Source organism: Rhinolophus sinicus, chromosome 15 (assembly GCF_057876585.1).
Source record: "Rhinolophus sinicus isolate RSI-liver-muscle chromosome 15, RSI-T2T, whole genome shotgun sequence".
Taxonomy (NCBI): Eukaryota; Metazoa; Chordata; class Mammalia; order Chiroptera; family Rhinolophidae; genus Rhinolophus; species Rhinolophus sinicus.
In genome coordinates, this window is record NC_142515.1 from 4,645,301 (window position 1) to 4,666,182 (window position 20,882).

General features: G+C 49.8%; 1 protein-coding gene across 4 annotated transcripts in view; it reads left to right on the plus strand.

Moving 5' to 3' along the window:
• C15H10orf90 (chromosome 15 C10orf90 homolog) overlaps positions 1 to 20,882 on the plus strand; it is a 191,054-nt gene that overhangs the window by 58,095 nt on the left and 112,077 nt on the right. Inside the window, exon 1 of one of the 4 annotated variants that reach the window (XM_074338814.2) lies at positions 18,109 to 18,754. The exons of the other annotated variants lie outside the window; for them this stretch is intronic. Coding sequence (XP_074194915.2) covers positions 18,472 to 18,754 — 283 coding nt within the window. The 5' untranslated portion in view covers positions 18,109 to 18,471. Of the gene's footprint in view, positions 1 to 18,108; positions 18,755 to 20,882 lie in introns of those variants that run through there. 4 annotated transcript variants of the gene reach the window in all.

Consider the following 20,882-nt stretch of genomic DNA (forward strand, 5'->3'; position numbering starts at 1 on the left):
AGAGCTGAGCTATTCTTGGTTCTGTTTCCATCCATACCCCACTCCCAGACTCTAAAAAGATATTATGCTGTTAATCTGTATCCTAGGAGCAAATCATGAGAGCCCCTCAAAATATCTTGGACGTAGACTATAGCAGATGGAATGCCTAGACCATTTTTTCTGGCAGTGTTACCTGAGTTTGCTCTCCCAGAAAGTCAGTATTGGGCAGCCCACTCCTGAATAACCTTCAGCAGCAGCATGGATGACCTGTAGCAGCCTCATGTTATTCAAAGAGAAAGAGAGATGAGATACTCACAAGCCACAAACAACGTGAGGGAGCACACAGCCATTAGTAGGACCCAGACTGACGAATGGTGTCATGGTAATGGGCCTTCCATGTTTTCTCCCCCAAGCATTTTAAAGCCCAAATCATTTCTCATACTGATTATCACCTGCAAGGGGGACATTATTCATCTTTTTAATATCATTGCATGTCTCAAAGGACATTCTTTTAATCACAGCATCAGTGCAATCCCTGATGGGTATTCTCCTACCTTAAAAGTTACTATGTACTGCAGACAGAACTCTTGAGAAACGCCGGGCCCCCACCTAGGGCGCAGTGGGACAGCATCCACATACTCTAACCCCAAACTGCGTTGTCTGTAAATTGCTACCCTCTAGTTTGATCTGTGTCTTCTACTTAATTTCAAGGCTACTAATTTGGGTCCCAATAGTTGCCACACTCTATCTCCATTCATAGATGGAGTTTTTAAACTTAGAGATCACATTTTGTTAGATAAAGTTATTTTTAAAAATACTGCAATTGCATTTTATTATTGTTGTTGTTGTTTTAAGTTTTCCTTTGTGTCTTCTCGTAGTTCTGTATCACGAGGAGCTGCCTTTCTGGGTTTCTGATTGACCTTCACTCTTCTGATTGACCTTCACAATTCCCAGGCTGTAGTTGTTCTTAGCCTCTGGGTCCACTCCCACAGGCTGCCGTGTCACCTCAGTAAGAGCAGGTGTGGTCAATTCAGGACGCCAGAGGAAAACCAGGACCCCAGAGCCCGCCTTTCTCCTTGGCCACAAAGGCTGGCGGTGAGCGCTCTCCAGGGCTGCGGGCGGGGGCCGAGGCTCATCTTTCCTCCTTTCCTATCTGCCTTCCCAGGACCATCTGTACAGGCTCTTCCCACCAGGGGCCCGGGGTGGCCAAGGGGCAGCTATTCTGCAGTCACAGTGGGACCTCTCCAGGGTCCTCCACATCCAGTCCCCAGAGGGAACAGTCTCCTTCTGTGCCCTGCAGGACTGGCCCTGCCCACTCCCACAGGCCCAGCAGTGGTGGCTGTCAGAACAGGGGCCTGTGCTTGCACTGGAGTTGGGGGAGGAGAGTGCGTGAGGCAGCAGTCTCCCTTCCTGGCTCCCTGGCACCTCTGGGTTGGCACACCTGGGGCCCGCTCCATGGACGGTTTATACAGTCATCCATATTCATGACTTGTTGGCCCAAATTCCGTCTCTACCTAGAAAAAACAGGAAGCCATTTTTCAGAATGCATTCTTCTCTTCTGTCTTAGTTACGTGGTTAAAAATGGCCATTAAGTGATCAGCGGGACTGAAAACGTGGTGCAACATTCATTTGAAAGTCAAGTTCTTTGTAATATGTGCAATCCATTTTATTGCAAAACCTTTTACAGCTTGTTTTGCTCTTTCTCTGAATTTTCCTGGTGTGGTAGCAGATCAAAAGGGTACGCAGGAGTGACATTTTATGCCGGGGCTACGTGACCAAATCCCAAGATCCATTATGGAAAAATATGCATACCTCTTGCGCCTTATTATGAAAATGCGCCTTATCGTCCCTGATTAAACTGTCAGCTCTTATTAAAATGGATCCATGTAGCTGAAGAAATTCAAGCTGGGTGGAACTTGCAGAGAAGTGTAGACAAATTGTTACCTCAGTAAAATGTGTGTCTGTTATCAGAACTTCAGCCTTTCAGAACCTCGGGACGTTGAGAGATGTGGTAAAAACCAGTTGTCTCAGTCTGTGGCTTCTGAGGAAATACGAAACTCCTAAACTGAACTTCACCAGTCGTCTGGGGGAGGGGAAGACGTCACATCTGCATTTGCATTTCTGTTCTGTCCACTATCTTTCCTGTCTCGAACGCTGGAGGTGAGGTTCTCCCTGAAGACTGAAGGCTTTTTGCTCCAGCAATAGTCTATCTTTTAAAAAGGTGCATTTATATAGGTTTGTATTTTTCCCCCTTCAACTGAAGATCAAGTCTGAGAAAGGAAATGAAGCAGCAAGATAGACAAACCATTCAGGCAGAAATATTGGATAAATTACCTGAAGGCTTAACCTGAAGGCTTTTTTTTTTTTCTTTGTGAAAATGCGGCAGAGAAGCAGGCTCCCAGGTGACAGAGGTTCACGTTGTCCCCATGGCTAAGGTATGAGGGACGGTCAGGCAGAAGGTCCGGGCCAGGCTGCCACCAGGGATGCTGAGAGGCCAGAGGGTTTGTCTGAATCTGTGTTTCCCCAGGGCGCCCAGGCTGGCTCTAGGAGGGGTCCTGGCAAGGGTGGAAGTAAAAACATCACGCAGGCCCTGGGCACCACCGGGAGAGCCATGGTCGGCCGGAAATGAACGCGAGCACCCCGTCTTCTGTCTTCTCAGGCTTTTCCAATCTAATTTCCTCTCGACCTTTGTACTCAGCCACCCTTGACCTCAACTCTGAATGCGAGGGGAGAACAGCAGGAAGCAGTCCCTGTGTCCAGTCCCCTCACCATTCCCTCTTCTCTGCTTTTTGTCTCCCAGCACATGCTCCCCACCCCACCCCCAAATCCAAATGTTTGTGTGGATTCAACCCCACTCTTGCGACTGTCTCTTCAGCCCAGAAGCAGTGTGAGAATGCTTTTATAGGTAAAATATAGATGGATGCCACTTGGGAATAACTGCCTTCTCATGTATTAACACACCTAACGTTCATGCTAACCTGGGAGACAGGTGCAACTCTCAGCCCCTTTACAGATAAGGAAACTGAGGCACGGAGGGCTTAAGGAGCCCACCTAAGGTCACACAGCTAGCAGGTCGGGGCAGCCAGATGTCACACCCAAGTATTTTGTCTTATTCAAGACATCAGATGACATGGGTGATGCCCCATCTGTACCTCCAGGCTGGGGTGTCCTCTGGTGTCTCCAGTGAGATTCATGTAAAACTCCACACCCTCCCCCAAAACCTGCCCTTCCTCCCCCGCCCCCCTCCTCCTTCTCTCTAGCTCTTTCTCCTTCTTTCTCTCTCCCCCACCTCTCTCTCTCTCTCTCTCCCCCCCTCCATCTCCCTCTCCCCCCAGTCTCTCTGTCTCTCTCTCTCCCCCCGCTTTCCCCATTCTCCTTTTTTCCCCCTCTCCACCCCCCCCCAGTCTCTCTCAGTCTCGGTCTCCCCTCCCCCACTCTGTCCCTCTCCCCTAGTCCCTACTCTGTGGATGCGGCACCATCCACATTACCCATTGTTTGTTTTTCTGAAATTTAAAACATTCTTACTTGGAATGTATTTACAGTGGGGTAAATAGACACTGCCATATTTCATTAAATCCAAGATCCAATTAGAAGATTCACCATTATTTTACATGCAGCGAAGAAAAACCCAAAGGGAACCCCCCAAACCTGCCAATTAGACTGTGACACAACCTCCCCTGTAGGATACCTCCCGACTCAGTGAGGTCCAGCAGCTCCCAGCAGCAGGCAAACTGGCTGGCACACCGATTGCCAAACCCAGGTAGTGACAAGGGCTTGGAGCCCACCAGGAAAGCAGTGACTGGCGTAGCTCCAACCATGTGGCCGTGTGCCCCTGGGGCCTGGCTGTGCCCCAGGGAAGCATGTAGGAGCAGGGGGTCTGCAGCCCCTTCAAGCAGGGTCCTTGCTGGGCCTCTCCGTGTGGATGTGAGAAGAGATATTCCGAGGAAAGCACAGGACGGGGAGCATAGCAAATGCTCAGTAGACGTGGGCTTCCTTTCCCATTATCATTACTGTTATGCTCACAGCTGTTTGTTCACCCAAGACGCTGAGGGGTTCAGGGAGGAATTCACTGCCTGTGCATCCGGCCCTCTCACTGTAGCTCGAAGCCTGGGAAACGGTGAGCACGAGTAATACCTCTGTTTAGAGATGGGATTCATCGAAAGGGCTCGTGCTGCTATGTGAACGGCAATCCAGGGGATGTTTTCCATGCAGCTCTGTCTGTGGGCTGCACTCGGAGGAACACGGGGGCTCCGAGGTCCCAAGGAGGCTGGCAGTGACGAGAACCTTTGCACAGTGACATGGAAATGGCTGTGTGACTAGCCCTGCTTTTTCCTACCGTGAGGTGCTTGCTCAGTGTTTATTCAGCCCACAAGGTACTTTGTGGCATTGAGACTAGTTACAGAGAAGAGTTCGGCTATGAGAAAGTCTTGTGGAGGTTTCCTGCTCCCTGATGGCATGTGGCCAAGCTCGGGACAGGCCATGCTCCCTGCGTGGCAAGAGGTGCGGGGCCGGCCATGGCACCATCAGATGTCTCATGGTTCCTTGGGAGAGTGGGTTTCGGGTTATTCTGGGTCCCAAAAGAATGTCTGTGTGGTGGGCCTGTTAGAGCATGGAACTTTATCCAGCCTTTGCATTCTAGGGTATAACTAGCAAAGTCAACTTATTCTATTAAAATTTTAAAGAATAAGAGTCATTGATATCAAATGAGATAATTGTATATAAATGCACCAAATGATAAGAAACTGGAAAAACTGGTTATTTGAGTCAGGCCTCATCTAGGATGCTTTAGGGAAATAAATAAAACACAGCCCCTGTCTTTGGTATCCCTTCATTAAGATGCTGCATTTAAACACAGACGTGCAGAAACACACACACATGCACACACACCATCTTTTAGTGTATATCTGGGCCTACAATACAGCCTGTACATTTTCTGGTGTGAACAGAAAGGAGAATCTAGGTATCTTCCATTTGTTGTTGGAAGTTCAGAACATGGATGAGATAAGTTTTCCCTAGATGGGTGAGGGGCCGCCTGAGTCTAGGCACTTGGCATATAGCTCCTTACTTGGCATTTGTATTGCTTCGGGAACCTGAGCTGCTTCTCACTGCGTCTGCCTCGTCCCCTGAGGTCTCGTCTGCACTCAGCACAGGTGTCTGCACCAAGCGCCGTGGAGTTTCTGCCTGACTGGCCACAGAGGAGGTAAAAACATTGTCCTGAAGATTTTCCCATGGCAGCTTCCAGGAGAAGCCAAGACGTCAGGCTCAGAAGCCCTGCTCTCAGTGTGGCAGCTGTGGTGAGCTGGTCACCAGCTCTTCCTTTTGGCCACAGCAGTGTCACCCACCTGCACCCCTCCCCCCACCAGGGAAGCCTGGGTCCCATTACCTGAGTCCTCTGTGTGCTTTAATCTAAACAATCTGACTGCAGTGGGATTTTCCACTAAGAAAATTCTTGGGGGAAATGATAGGCACGTATGTCTTCGAACTTGGAAAGTTTCTCCCCAATTAAATGGGAAAGTGAATGGTAGTCTTTTCCTCCTGTGTTTTATATCTATCATATAGCTTTGTTCTGAGAATAAAACAAACACAGAATGCTTTCCTTGGAGGAAAAACCAAGGCAAATGTTACCCTATGAAACTGCTTTCTCTGGTTCCTCTTTTGAAAAAGTAGTTTGTTGCATAATGAAAGTAAAAAGCCCTCCGGTTAATATTAACAAATGGAGGAGGATTAATGCCCAAATCCCCATTACCGACCTTTCTAATCCACCTCTAACTGCACCCATCTGTCAGTGAAGCCCTTAAAACCTTACAAAGCAGAGCGGGCAACCAGAGGAGTGGTTCACCCCAGTGTCTCGGACGAGTGCACGTGGGCCCCGTCCAGCCTCTGCCTCCTGGAATTTCCTGACGGGCTACCCATCCATCCACTGACTGGCTCCGCGAGCTGCTTCCAGCCTTGTCTTTCCCAGAGTGAGCGTTCAGCGGGCCCAGCATCCTCAGTTCTGTAGTACACAGACGGCTCTGCTTCCTGCGCAGAGGAGAGTGCACCAGGAAGAGCTGAGATTAAGGAAAGGGGAAACAGGCCTAACCTGGGGCTCCCTGACCCCAACAGAAATGTCTTCAAGTTTCTAAATAATTGTTACAAAATAGCAACTATAATTTGCCAGCATGTACACCTGAAGGTTTGTTTAGAAGACAGAGCAGAGATCAATTATAAACAGTCACAGGCAACAAATTCTTCATCACTTAATTGGAAGGAAGGAAGGAAGGAAGGAAGGAAGGAAGGAAGGAAGGAAGGAAGGAAGGAAGGGAGGGAGGAAGGAAGATGGGAGGGGGACTGGGGAAGAGAAGGGAGGTGGGGGAGGGAGGGAGGAAAACCGGAATTCTGTTCTTATCTTTCCCCTCCCCACCCAATGCCAGCAAGGGGAATGCTCCCCACGAACTCACCACTTAGTTTTGACAGCTGCTGAAATCAGCTCAGAAATACCATTGCTGAATATGCTCAAGTGTGAGCCGGGAACTGCTGCCCTCCTAAAGGCAGCTCACATGCCAACTGCAAATGAAATGTTTGCCAAGACAGTGGCTTAATTGCAGGTGTGGTAGAGGAAGACACAGAAAATGGGTAAGGACCAAGGAGACTGCTGGCAGAGGGCGTGAGCCCACACAGGTGTGATGGATGCTTAAATCACAACCTGCTCGATGGCATAGCTGGAGGACAAGGTGGGTTTTGTTCTAAATACCTGCTTCCAGCGGATTTGGTATTCAAAGATATGAATCCCCATATGGTCGGATTATAGGATGCTCAAGAAAAAGATGTCAAGAGGATAGTTCCTGTTCTCTTTTGCTCTCTTCCAAGAAAAGCACAGCAGATGTAATTACTCTGAGTTGATAACACGCTGCCCAGGAGGTCAGTGGCTGGCTCTGTCAACTCAGTGCCAGAGCTGCTGGAGAAAGGGCAGAAGCAAGCAGAGCTCAGAGCCCATGTGGGACCAGGGATGACACACAGGGAACAAGCAAGTCCCTGGCTATCTCGAGGGGACCAGGAGCATTTACAAGACAGCAAGGCGTCTTACACTCTGCTTCCTTTTCTGTTACCAGTTCAGAGGAATGCCATGGAAATAGGATAGCTGGATGCCGCGCCTTTGGCCAGGTATCTGCTGAAACCCTTGAAGGAAGGGTGGGGACGTGGGCTGTGTGGATCCATCGCTGGGAGGGACGAGTCTTGTTCCAGGTCAGCCTGCAGGAGGGTGTCGCTCGTGCAGCACAGCACCTCGTCTTGTTTCCACATTTGCAGCAATGAGTCAGATGCCACAGACCCTGATCAGAATGGTGAGCTATGGCTTAAGTGCCGGAGGACAGAACCCAGAACGGAGGGTAGAAGCTAAGATGAAATGCCATAGGGATAAGCAGGATCATTTCCCCGAATCCAGTTGGTTGTCAAGTTCCGTTCACACTGTCCATTAAAGCTCCCTACTGCACCCACCCCTCTCTCTCATCACCGTCCTAACCCCAGTCCCATCACCTCCCGTCTCCTAGTTGGTCTCTTGTTCTCTGCTCTTGGTCCTTTCCAGTTTACTCTTCCCAGCAGCCAGTTGTGCTTTAAATATGCAGATCTGACCCAGCTGGTCTGCTGCATCATTTTTTCTGTTCTTAGAATGAATCCAGGCTGCTAAGCATGCTTCCCAGGGCTGTGTGGCACCTGGCCTGCCTCTTCTCCATCCTCACGTCCTCCCCACTCTGTCTCCCTCACCACGTACTTCCGCAAATACACTGTATGTACTGTCGCCCCCAAGTTCATGAACGTGCTCACCCCTTCCCCTAGAACTCCCACCCACTCCTTTTTATTGCTGAGTAATAGCCCGTTCCATGGACCCCCGCCCCCACTGTTGTGACTAACGCAGGTATGGACACTGTCATCCACGTCTTTCTGTGGACACATTTTCATTCCTTTTGGGAGAAATCCCTAGGATTGGAATGGCCAGGTGGTGCGGTAAACCTTTGTAGTTTAACCTTAGAAGAAATTGCTAAGCTGTTTTCCAAAGTGAACTGTACTTAACATTCTCCACAGCAAAGTATAAAAGTGCAGGTTTCTCCACTCTTGGCAACACTTGCTTTGTCAGTAGTTTTAGTTTAAGCTGTTTTTGTAGGTGTCTAGTGATAGCTCATTGTGGTTTTAATTTGCATTCCCTGATGAATAAAGACATTAAGCTTCTTTTCACCTGGTTATTTGTCAGCTCTATCTTTCTTTATGACATGTTTGTTTAAACCTTTTGCTCACTTCTTAAAACAGAGCTGCCTTCTAATTGATATATAAAATTCTTTGTATGATTTAGGTACAAGTCTTTTGCCAGCAATATGCAATGCAGACATTTTCTTCCAGGCCGTGACTTGCCTCTTCATTTACTTAATGGTGTCTTTTAAATAGGAGGAGATTTTAATTTTGATGAAGTTTAATTATCACTTTTTTTCTCTTATGGTCAGTAGTTTTGGAGTTCTAAGAAATCTTTGCTACTCCAAGGCAAACACATTTTGCCCTATGTTTTATTCTGTAAGTGTTATAGTTTTATTAGATTGGTGCAAAAGTAATTGCAGTTTTTGCAATTATTTTTAAGCTTTTAAACCACAATTACAGTTGCACCAACCTAATAGGTTTTGCATTCAGGTCTATTATCCACTTCAAATGAATTTTTGTGTGTGGTATGAGGTTAGGGTTGAAGGTCAGTTTTCTAAATGGAATAGTCCAATGAGCTTGAGGATTTCCTGCGCCCAAGGTGAGGAGCCAGGCTGGGATATGTGTCGTGGAAAGGGGTACATGAGCTGGGGCTGGGGGACCCCAGATGGTCCCCAACTCAACCATGTCCCTCCGCTTCTCTCTCTGCTTTCATTGGTCTTTTGTGTAGGGTTTCATTTGAACAAAGGGTTCCACATCTAATAATGCTAGAATTCTGTCTGATCCCTGAGTTACAAGATGGGGAGACTGGGCCCAGGGATGGTTGTGGTTTTCCCTGGTGAGTCTGTGCCAGAGCTGGAGCCGGAGCCAGGTCTCCTCCACCTGGTACCTTCCCCTGCCCCACCCCCACGCTGCCTCTGGTTGGCAGCTGCTGGAGATTCCAAAGTCCTTTATTTGCACTTTGTCTTTTCAGCATTTTAAACATTGAAAATGGGCAACCCGTAAAGCTAAATAATTTAGATCTTCTTTTTCTGATGCTGTCACTGGCGAGGGAAGAGAAAAGATGGGTTTGGCAGGAGGGGTGGCAATTGTCCAGAGGCTACGCAAGCACATTCTGAATCTCAGTGGAAGAGCCCAGTCCGTCAATCACTGTGGAGCAGAGGTCAGCTTCGTGGGTATCAATTAGGATATTTTTTTTCCATTTTCTGAAATGCAGCCTGACATTCTAATCATCTGCTCTGGTTTCCAAAGACTGCATCCCTGCAGCCTCACTAACAACCATAAGTGCAGGTGGAAGTCCAGTAAGGGCTGAATTCCAGAGTTCAAAGACAAGGCCCGAGGCTTCCGGAGTCCCTAATGAGGCTTTTAGACGGCAGAGAGAACATGAATACATTCTCCTTGCAACCCACTCGGGCCCAGATTGTCTCCGCCCACCCCTGAAACCACTGCTGTCCAGCTCATTAGAGATGCTCGTGTTGTCATATCTCTCCCACATCATGTCCCCTCTCAGGAATGTGTGACACACGGCTCACCCTCTCCCTGATCCCTTTTATGCTCGAGCCTTCAAGGTCACTTCAGTCGTCTGCTGCTCCTTTCTCCTTCTCTGTCTTCTGCCCCCTCCCCAGCTCCAACGTCTTACCTACCTGCTGCTGCGTCTCTCTAGGTGATGTCATGTCGCTGTAGAGTGAGCACTGGCAGCTTCCGTCTGCACCTGCTCCCGTGTCCCACACCTGTCCACAGGACGGCCCACTTGCGTCTCCTCTCGCTGGGCAACTCACACTGGCACCCTGTTGATTTTCCCTCCACATCTTGCCCACGCCCCCCACCCCCGTCGTCTGGTCAGTTTCACCAGTAAAACATTCTGCCCAGTTGCTCAGGCTGCCACTCAAGGGTGACAGTTGTCCTTCCTTTTGGCCACATCTCACACTGAATGCACCTGTAAGTCCTGCCACTTTATACCACTTCTGCTGCCACTCCCCTCCACAACCACGTCACCCCCTTCCTGGGCTTCTGGAATATTCTCGTGGGTCTAGCTCCCTGCCTCTGTGGCAGCCAGAGTGACCTTTCTCAGCATAAACCTGATCCTGTCCGTCTTCTCCCACCTTAGAACTCTCCAGCGTCTGCTCGTGTCACTTGGAAGACAATCCACACCCACAGCTGCGCCCTGACGCTCCTCTTGGAGCCTCTCTCCCTCCCTCCTCTCTGCTCACCGCTCACTGGCCCATCCGTCTCGTTTCTGCCTCTTCTTGTCTCAGGACCTTTGCTCTCTGGGTGACCCTCTTGCCTGGAATGCTTTCACAATGCACCTGCCATGGCTTCGTCCTCACTGTCATTCAGCTGCTTGGAGAGGACATCTCCAGCCACAGCTGCTATTCTCTGTCATATCACCCTCCTTAATTCTCTGCAGAGCCTCCATCGGGCCCTGATGTTACTTACTTATGTGTTCATTTATTCTCTCCTCCCACCCGAATGTAATCACTGGGAGGGCGCTGCCTCTCGGTCTGGTTCACCCTCCGATGCATCCTTGAGCGTGTGCCGAGAGCCATGCAGAGCCGGCGGGAGGACACCGACTCAGCCCTCACCTGCCAGATCCAGGCGCCCTCCCTAGAGGTGCGCACAGCTCGCATTTTCACGTATTTCCCCCTCATCCATCTTCTGGCCACTTACAGATCTATATGTGTACTTCTCCTAGACATATATGATCTATCTCTGTCTCTGGCCGGCTTTTTTTGTGCTTTACGTAAACGAGCCCTTCCTAGCCACGCTGAGCTGCAGCTCGCTCGCATCACCTGGGAATGTGCCCAGAGCGAATCCTTCCGCCTCAGAGCTGAGCCGCCTCCTTGGTGAAGCGGCCTGTCCGACCATCAACGGAGGCGTGGGTGTGTCCCCTGCTGTGGTCCCAGGACTTCACCAGCAGTCCCCCCACCCCCGGCCCCTCACAGCAGGCTGACCCTGCTTTGGGGCGCTCCTGCTTTCTTTGCCTTGTGGGACCCCGTTTACCATGTGGCCCTGCCTGCTGCCTCCCCCACCCTCCCCGGGCAGATTCAGGGTACACGAGTTCGTGCCCAGGACGCCTAGGCTGCTGTTCCCGGAGTGGATATTGTACCACCACCCCACCCCCACTCACAATGTTTGAAACCAGAATGGGATTTAAGACTACAAGGTACCAGAGAGCACGATGTATGGTAGGAAATAATTTTAAAATAATGTACTTCTTAGAAAACACCCATTCCTGACATTTTGAGCGACCCTGACCCTGTGATTTCCTCGCCACCCTCCCAGCGCCTGTGGGTAGCAAACACACAGCTCCATCTCTTGTCGCCACCTTCTCCTCCTGGAAATCCTGTGTCCTCTTAGCAGCTCATTTCCTCATGAAGCTTAACAGGTGAGCGTGTACCACACGCCTCACAGTCACACCCGGCAAGGGTCTTTGTACTTGAGGGCCTGCCTACGTTTCAGAGAGCTGTGAAACGGTTGCAGCCCTCAAAATCATTTGACTGGCACCAAAATGCAAAAAGAGAAAGTATAAAATTAGTAAATGCTTACTTCAGTGACTACAAAATAGCGCATTGCATCCAAGAATCCACCAGCTCGCCACCTCGCTGGTCAGCTCCTGAAGTTCTGTGGGGTTTTAATGTTTCCCAGGCTGTGACTCACAGAGACCCTGAGATACCCTGGATCTCATCCAGGCTTTAACACACTAGTTATCCAATCAGATATAACAGTGAGGATGTCCGATGTCACTGCTGTGATGTCACTGGGCTGTGACATCACCGGTGCATTCCATCATCCCCAGGTGTGAAACCTCATAGCTGGTCTGTCTTTAGCGATTACAACGGTGTGACTTAGAAATGGATGATTGCGGAGTCACCTTCGGGCTGGTTCTGTTCTGATGCTGCTCTCGTCTACTTGCTGGCAGAAGACGCCAAACACAGCCCTTCCCTGCCCTGGCCTGCAAACCTCTTCATCTCGGACTCTTGTCCAGAGTCAGATTCCCGAGGTTTGGGGGTGCGGGTGGTGAGGCGTGGGAAGTCCCAGAGGAGCAGAATCCCCACTGTCAGGACAAAGCACATATTTTACAATTGAAGAGATTCGTTAAACCAGTGTTTCGATGTCCCTCTGGAGGCTTACCCATTCCCCTTTATCCAGGATCTTAGAAGGTCCCCAAGGTCTGTCACCCTTCACATGTGACACTTCGTTCTCTTAAGTTTTGGGGATCCGGAGCCTCAATTTAAAAAATGTTTCCTAAGCATATTCCAAAAGCAGGCATATGAAATTGAAGACTGTGGGGACAGAGCCAGGAGTGCAGTTTCCAGGCTCTCGGCCTCACGTGGAAAGGTGCTTACTCGGGTAGTAAATAGCCATCAACTGTGGTTGGATGGCCATCAGCTGTGGCTAGTTGGCATCAGCTGTAACCAGTGAGCCATTAGCTACTAATATAACTGTCGTGGCTACACTAGCAGCAAAGGGGGCTAACAAAAGGATGGTTGCTGAACTAGCAAGAGCGGATTGCAGTTAGCAAGGGGTTGGTTGGTTGGCAGAGAAGCGGACGGCAGGTTGCGGATTGTGTGGCTCCTTCTTCCTGTGTCTCCAACCCAGTCACCAGTGAGACTATAGTGGTGTGACTCCCCTATCCATGGCTCCGTGGGTGTTCCTTTTTGGCCTCACCATGTCCTGCGTTCTTATGTGGGGAGCGGGACTAGAGACCTTGCATGACACCCTTCATGGCAAAGACCTTCAGAAATGAAATGGATGCAAATGGCCATTTAGAAGGTGCTGGGCAGCAAATTCCTGACCTGCTTTTCAGCTGTTATTTTGTGAATGAAGGGAGGCTGTCAAAGGTGTATCCAGCAGCCACAGAAACCCTGAATTTACTCACAAAGGAGCATCGCTTTGGCGCTGAAGGCCCTCAGAGTTTCTCCTGTCAGCACCTTGTGGGGGGCACCACCTCCATCCGGGCTCCACAAACCTCTCTTTTGCTTAATTAAAGCTGAGGCTTTATGGGCTGCAGCTGCTGGGGGAGGCTAAGCGCTTTGCTTTCAGCATCCTGAGGGCTTGTGCCCCTTGAACAGATTGTCTGCAGCTCTTACTCATCACACCTGGATATCGGTCTGGGAAGGTGTTTCTGCATTGTAAATATTACAGCAACAACACTGTTCCTGAAATAACTAAGGCTGAGTATTAGAAAACATTTACTGAAAGCGAAGGGATGGAGTTAGGACAAGAAACAGCGTAAACTTTGAATTTACCATTTAACTGTGAAAGACTGGAGAAAACAAGTGTCATGCGGGAGACCCTGCTCGCTGCGCCATTTGTCGTGCAGGGAGGCCTGCAGGGTCTCTGCTCCCGCTCCCCATACAAAAACGCAGGATACGGTGAGGCCGAAAAGGAACACCCACGGAGCCATAGGTAGGGGAGTCACACCACTGTATTCTCTCTGGCGGCACTATACTCTCACTGGAGGCTGGATCCACACTGTCCGCAAACCGCCATCCACACTTGCCAGCCCAGCCGCCATCTTCTAGCTAGCCCCCATTCTTCTCTCTTTCCTCTCTTTCCTCTCTCCGCAGTTATATTGGCGGCTAATTAGCTAACTGGCTACAGCTGATGGCCAATCAGCCACAGCTGACGGCCATCTACTACCCGAGCCAGCACTCCTCCACGTGAGGCCGAGAGCCTGTAAACTACTTTCTGGGGCTCTGCCCCCACAACAAGTCACCTCCATTTTAGGCCAGTTAAGTTACTTCTCTGTTGGAGAATCTTCCCTGACTCCCTATTGCTCACAGCGGGGGTGGGTCTCAAACTTCAGCAGCATCAGAATTACCTGGAGGGCTTCTCAGAACTCAGGCTGCTGGGCCTCACACAAGGCTGGGTGGCTCTCCGGTCCGGGGCGAGAGCACGGCCACTTGAGAGTCTGTGTTTCTATCCAGTTCCTGGGGTGTGCTGCTAAAGCGGATGCTGTGGTCTGGGCACCCTGCTTGGAGGGCCACCAGCTCATAACGGCAGGTCCAGGGTCCTTAACCCGGCACTAATATGCCTTTCCAGTCTGGTCTCCGACTTCTCAATCCTTTACTTTAGCCCAAGGGGATGCTCGCTGTGTACTTGCCCCACATAGGCTGCGTCTGACCACTCCTTCCTCCCTCCTTCCTCCACTCTTTCCTCCCTTCTTCCTCCTTTCCTCCTTTCCTCCCTCCCTTGCTTTCTTCCTTCCTTTTTTCTTCCAATGCTCAAATCCCGTCTTCAAGGATTCAAACATCACCTTGATTCCCGCCTTCACTAATGTTGCCCTGAACCGTTGCAGAATAACATTCCATCAGGAATCCTGCCTCCAGCCTGGGCCCCTTCCTTCCGTCCTCTATGCTGCTAGGGAGACATCTCTCAGATAGAAATCTGATGCCATGTCTGTTCTTCTGCTCAGACTTTCCAGGGCTCCACCAATGTTTGCCAACCTGGGCTGTGTGTGTGTACTTGTAGGGGAACGGAAGGCTTGTTAGAACCACCCAGGGAACTTCTGAAAGACATACAGACATCATTGGGATTGAGACAAATGGGCATGAGAACTGTGAAAACTTCTTTAAAAAGTAACAACATTCTAAAATTCCAAAATAAAATAAAATTCTAAAATCTTAAAACATAACAGTGGTTTTTGGCCCCTCACCTCCAGGTTCCAGGAGTGTCAGCCACTCAAATTAGCTGGATTCTTGGGGCGGGGCGGGGTGGGGGGCAGCAGGGGTCCCTGTGCTGTTACCATGGTGGGGCCACCCAAAACGATGGCTGTCTCCTATAGATGGGAAGGTCCAGGTGGGCTACGTTTGATACTCCCTACATGTGAACAGCACACATAGGGCTCAGTTCATGCTCCTAGACCCCATGCCAGATGGAGACGTTCACTGGGGGTGTTGGACAGACCTGCAGAACGGCTGTTGTTGTTTGGGGGAGGGGTGCCCTTCTGGGTCAGAGCACCGAATTTTTATCCAATCTTGCTTATCATTTCCAATAGCCTGCTAGGCTCTGGGGAGGTGGGTAGCTGGGCTGTCTTTCCTGAGACAATGTGCTTGGTGGCCCCTGAACGCTGGAAGAGCTCACAGAGCTGGGCGCAGGAACGCTGGCCAGCTGTGGTGAGTCTGGATGCATGGCTAGCTTTCGTCATCTGTCCCTCCAGGGCACAGTTCCTTCCCGATGCTGAGAAAAGCTGCCCACCAGGCCCGGCTGAAGTCTGAGCAGAATAATGCCAAGAAACGATTCTATAAAAGAACAAAACTGCTAATGCACACCCTCATAAATATGACACAGAATGAAAAGTAAGAATATAAATGCAGCATTTTTAAGCCTGAAATAGAAAGTTGGATAAAGGATTTTTTATACAACCTAGGGTCTGTTTTCAATATAGTATCTCAAATAGAGGGAGATGACTTTTGAGGATGAGAGACTTTCAAGCTCTTTGTATTAGATTTATTAATGATGTTTCCTCTCTAAATGTTTCAGAAATAAAAGAAAAGTACCTTGAGATTTAATGTACAACTCATTCCTTAAGCTAAAACACTCGTGCGCACACACACACATTCACACAAAAGTGCAGTGTTTCCTGTACTTCTATTTGGCAAAGTGGTCTGTTGTGCCCCTTTTCACAAAATCACAGATTTTGAGCAGTTCTGAACTAGGGCTGATTTTGCCCCCCAGTGATCCTGTGGCAGTGATATCTGGAGACATCTTTGGTTTTCAATAGGGAAAAGGGGTCCTACTGGCATCTCGTGGGGAGAGGCCGGGATGCTGCTAGATGTCCTGTAATGCTCAGGACAGATCCCACAACTGAGGAATAGCCAGCGCCAAATGTCAAGTGTCAACCAAAGTTGAGAAACCCTCCTGTAAAGAATGACGTTGAGCCACTGAGGGGACAGTCTCCTGATCTGTGGTGTTCTGGCAGCACCACCTCCTTCCAAGTGGTACGTGATGCATGCTTTCAAGTTTCAAGTGGTCCAACACACATCTTATTTCAAGACCTTGGGCTCACTCCTGCAGCTCATTGGAAGCAATGTGGAATATTGCTTGCATCTCTGGACTGCAGCATTTTTATGATGTTTAGAAAACACGAAATAAATGTAATCCCGAGAAGAGAATAAGAAGAACCAAACTGAAAGATACACATCCCCTCATTCATTTCCATGGTTATGTTGCTCCATCTGTACCCCCACTTCTCTCATACAAATCGAGGGGCTTTGTTTTATGTTTAACTATGGAGATGTCTGGGGAATCTGCAGGCACCAGCCCCTCTCACTGTTCTACGAGATGACAGCAGATACTTTCACAGCAAACGCTGGTGTTTTCAGCAGATGTGTACATGCACACACACCCCCTTTTTTTTTTTTAGCACACCTTCCTTGCAGCCTTAGTAAGTGTCCTTAGGTTTCGTCTGAATTGTAGGAAAGGAACAAGGAAATCAAAAGAGTTCGCTCAGGGAAGCAGAGTAAGGGAGGCACTGCACACTTCCGATCCAAAGTGTAGACGCCGTTGAGGAAGTGGGAGCAGTGAAAGAGCAGTCCTAGTCTTTAAATTGTCCTTAGCGCACACTCAGCACAGACGCGGGGAATTGCCCAGTGTTCTTAGCTGCAGACCTCAAAGTCCCCTGCTGCTAGTTCAGGGGACTTATTGAGGGACATCGCTGGAGGGGCCCGGAGAGCTGGCTACACTCCAGGAACAGGTTCCCGAGCCACTGCAAGGTGACCTGGTAAAGGAACTGCAGCCCATGCCTGATTATGCTGTCCCTGCCACAGCATCCCTACGCCCCTTGCCTGGAGCCCTCTGTCCCTGATACAAACAGAAGTGGGCACCACTGCTGCCAATCTCAGAATCACATTGCCCTTTGCGACTGGGATGCCACCACTGTGCCCCAGCAACAGGGCCTCACGAGATTCCTTCTGTACTTGCTCTCTGAACCAAAGTTCCGCAGGGGCATGTCTGATTGGAGGTCTCCGAGTCACATGTTTGCAGCCTAGCAGCAAAGTATGCTGGGAAACGTAGTTTTGTTGGTTTTTGCTTTAAGAGTCTATATTCCAAGTACAGGATTCACAACCAAAATATGGGGAAGGTGTTCATCACATTGTATGCAGCGACGTGTGACAACAAGTCCATGTGTAACACTGACAAATGTGAGCTGCTCTTCATTTTAGACGCTGGACATCAGTTTCAGGCCCTGAAGAAGATGACAGCCTGTGAAAAGACAGAAGGCAAAGGTCTGCCCCCTATAAAGGGAAAAGAGAGGAAACATGATCTATATGAGGGAGGAGCTCGTGCAGGGCCCCCCAAGACTATCTTCAGGCCCGTGTGGGGCAGGGGGAAGGCACTGTGGCAGGATGGACCAGCATGGAATCACTACCGGTCAGATCTCTAGCACCTCTCTCTTGGCCGTCCCAACTCAAGGACGCGCTGCTAGGAAAATGGCTCACAGTGGTTCTGACTACTCTCCCCTGGTGCACACCTGCTGGTCAAACAAACTCTGGGGCTGGAATTCTCACCATAATATAGCTTTTTCCTTCCCGTTCCTTTGAGTTCTTCAGCATGAATATGCCTCTTAGTCCCATTTTGTCAAAGGGGCTAAGTAAGGCAGAGGCACGGGAAAGCTGACCTCGTAGGTCCAAGCCTGGCAGCAGCAGATTTGGCATGTGTTCCCAGGGCTTTCCAATCTGCAGAGCAACTAGCTAAGCGGGTTATTTCTCAGGCAAGCTGTGAGTGAGTTCTCTGGTTGGACACCTGTGGCTTTGCCTTGGTACTGTAAATTAATGCCTCTTGTGACAACTGTCATTGTCAGTCATGACTGTTGAAAAAATAGGGAGGACAACGTGGGAGCAAACTGACAAGGTGGCTGCCCCTTGTGGGCGGGGCAGAGGGAGACATGCGCGGTGGGAAGAAGGAGGGCAGAAATCTGTCCTGAATACACACACACACACACACACACACACACACACACACCTTCACACCCTCTTGTTTATGCTATGGAGAAGGAGAGGTGTGCATCTGGTCTTTAGCTTTTTTCATCGTGGTGAGAGAAAGCAACTCAAATTAGCTTTTGGAAAAGCAGATTTATTAGAAAAGAGAGAGATCTCACAGGATCCCAAAGAAGAATGGAAGATCCCGGTGTCAGGAGGAGAGAGCCAGGGTGCCCGGGGCCCCTGCAGTAGAACTCAGGTGTTCCTGGCTTTCCCCTTGCTGTTCTCCATGAACGAAGCTCCCACGCACCCCTCTTCCTTGGTAGCTTTTAGGTAAGACTCAGGATGCTAGCCAGTACACAGGTGAATTCCCACCGCTCAGGTGTCCACGCTTAGGAAATCGGCCATGGCCCGGGAAAGGCATGTTGACGCAGCGTCAAGACCCAAAGGCTTGTGGGTGTGGAGATCACTCTCGGGTGGAATCGTGAGCACAGGTACCAGGCCTCTGGGTCTGTGTCTCATCGGCTTCGTCGAAGAGATTTGTGGTCTTGAGCAGCTGTTGAAGCACTCAGCTTCCCCGTCTGTAAAACGGAGGGCTATTAAACAACCCTGCACTGGGGGGCTGTCGCAAGGACGACTGTGGGTGAATGCCCGGAGGTACCTGGGACACGGCCTGCCCTGTGAGTGCGGTAAGAACTGTCTCTTTTTTCCCCCATTACTTCACCAATGTATATTTATGTGGGAAATATTTTGCAACAAAATGATGGTAGATTTCAAGAAGAGATTGCTCCTGAAGAACTTCTGTTGTTCCTGTCTTTTCTCTAGCTAGGAATAATATCTGCTAAACATTTTACAAGTTTCAAACAGTCTCTGATTTGAATAGAGTTCAGTGAAATTTGTGTAGTGTAAAATTGCATCGAGAAATATGGATTTGTGAAACCCTTTCAGAATGAAATCTCACTGAAACACCGGTGTGCAGATGCTTGATCAGTCTGACCCGGTGGTCCTGCTTCCTTAGAAGAAGGGCTATGGGTGTTCTGTGGCTACCTGGGCAGCTGGCGCTAGATGCCTGCCCGTAGAACGGAACTGACTTTGTTCTAACTTTTAATGAACCGCACATAAAACTGCACGGATCCTTGTGCAGACATGTGTGGGTGCCGGGGGCAGGTAGGCAATCAGCAGAGCTGATCGGTTGGAGCGTTCTCTGGGGGACTGACTGTTGGTGAGGGGCTGCTCTCCCTGAGACTTCTCAGAGAAGTGGGGGAGGGAGAGCAGGGGTCTGCTCAGGAGAGAGGGGCTCATGGATGAGAGTCCAAGGCCGGTGCACCGTCGGACCATGGAAGGCCCTGGTGTGCAGGGGGGCTGCAAAAATGTAATGTGACCGTAGATGCTATGGGTTGTTCCGGAGCTGAGGCTACTGAGGCCAGAGGCCAGTGCAGGTTGCTGCTCAGAAGGCCCTGGGAGGCCGTCCTGCTGCTGCCACCCTCTCCAGCTCTTCCTCTGAGGGGGTGCAGGGCCCCGAAGGCCTGCTGCTGAGTGCTCGGTGCCTCTCTGGGTTTGGCATCCAGAGACCTGAGGTTTTGAGGATTTTGATCTCTGGCGCCCTAGGTAACCCCCCACACACCTGTGGAACTGGTGGTTTAAGGGTGAATCCCAGTTGGGCCCCACCTCCCTCATCTTGGGAGGCTGTGCTCCTCCTTTAAAGCCAGGAATAAAAATGGATGGTTCATCTGTGTCTTTGGACTGGAATGCTAATGACGGAGGTGAGAGCACATTCATTATTCAGGTGCCAAGTCCTACCTCCCAGGGTGCAGGGACGCCCTGAGGCCTCCTTGCAGCCCAGCAACAGGTGACAGAGTCTCTGCAGCAGGAGCAGCCCTGCCTGTCCAGCCTGGCCTCCCGGGTTCCCGACTGCGTGGGTCCTGGGTGACTCCAGCTCCAGGGGGGCTCCGAGCCAGCCCTCTTGAGAAGAGTGGTCACGCTGGTGAGTCTCAGGCACCCCTGGGCTTGCATGAGGTTGTGGGAGCCCCCGTGGGGTGAAAGTGGGATTCCCGTCTCTGAAAAGTGATCACTCACCCTCGTTGCAATAAGAAGCCTCAGTTCCCAGAGGGACGCCGCGGGTCAGTTGCTGGGTTCCCTGTGCTCACAGCTGAGTCTTCTAATTGCCTTTACATTTCTGACCTGGCTCCTTTAAAAGGCACCGGAGCCAAACCCAACGTTTATTTCCCTGCAGGCGAGCACATCTATTTTAATGTCAGTAGAGAAAGCTGAGAGCCAAGGATGGGTTTGGGTAAAGAAAGGGAATGGCTGTGGCACTGGAGACTGCTGTCTGCGGAGACGCTGTGGGCATACACTGGGAAAATATGTTTCTGGGATCTTGATAGAGATTCTCTTGTGACTCAAATACTTTTACTTTTTTTTTTTTTTTTTTTTTTTTTTTGCTTTTAAATAAGATCACTTTAGTTTGAAATACTGAGAGAGATGGGAAATGTGGAAAAGAACAGAGCTGTGTCCAGTATAATGAAATAGAAAGGACACTCGGGGACCTCCCCAAAGAATTGAGAAGTCACACCATAATGGGGACTCGCTTCTCTCTCTTGCAGGAACCGCTGCGTTCTTGTTTGGTTTCTTATTTCTTTTCAGTGAAATACCTTCAGTGCAACTGTAAGAAACAGTACCCTTGAGGATGACTTTACAACAGCTCCAAAAACCCTATTCGGGCTTTCCATTAGATAAATCTCAGGAATATCAGTGCATTATTCCAGAGTTTCCAGAAATTCACTAAGAATCCTGTGTAGTCTCTAAATTTTCCTAATT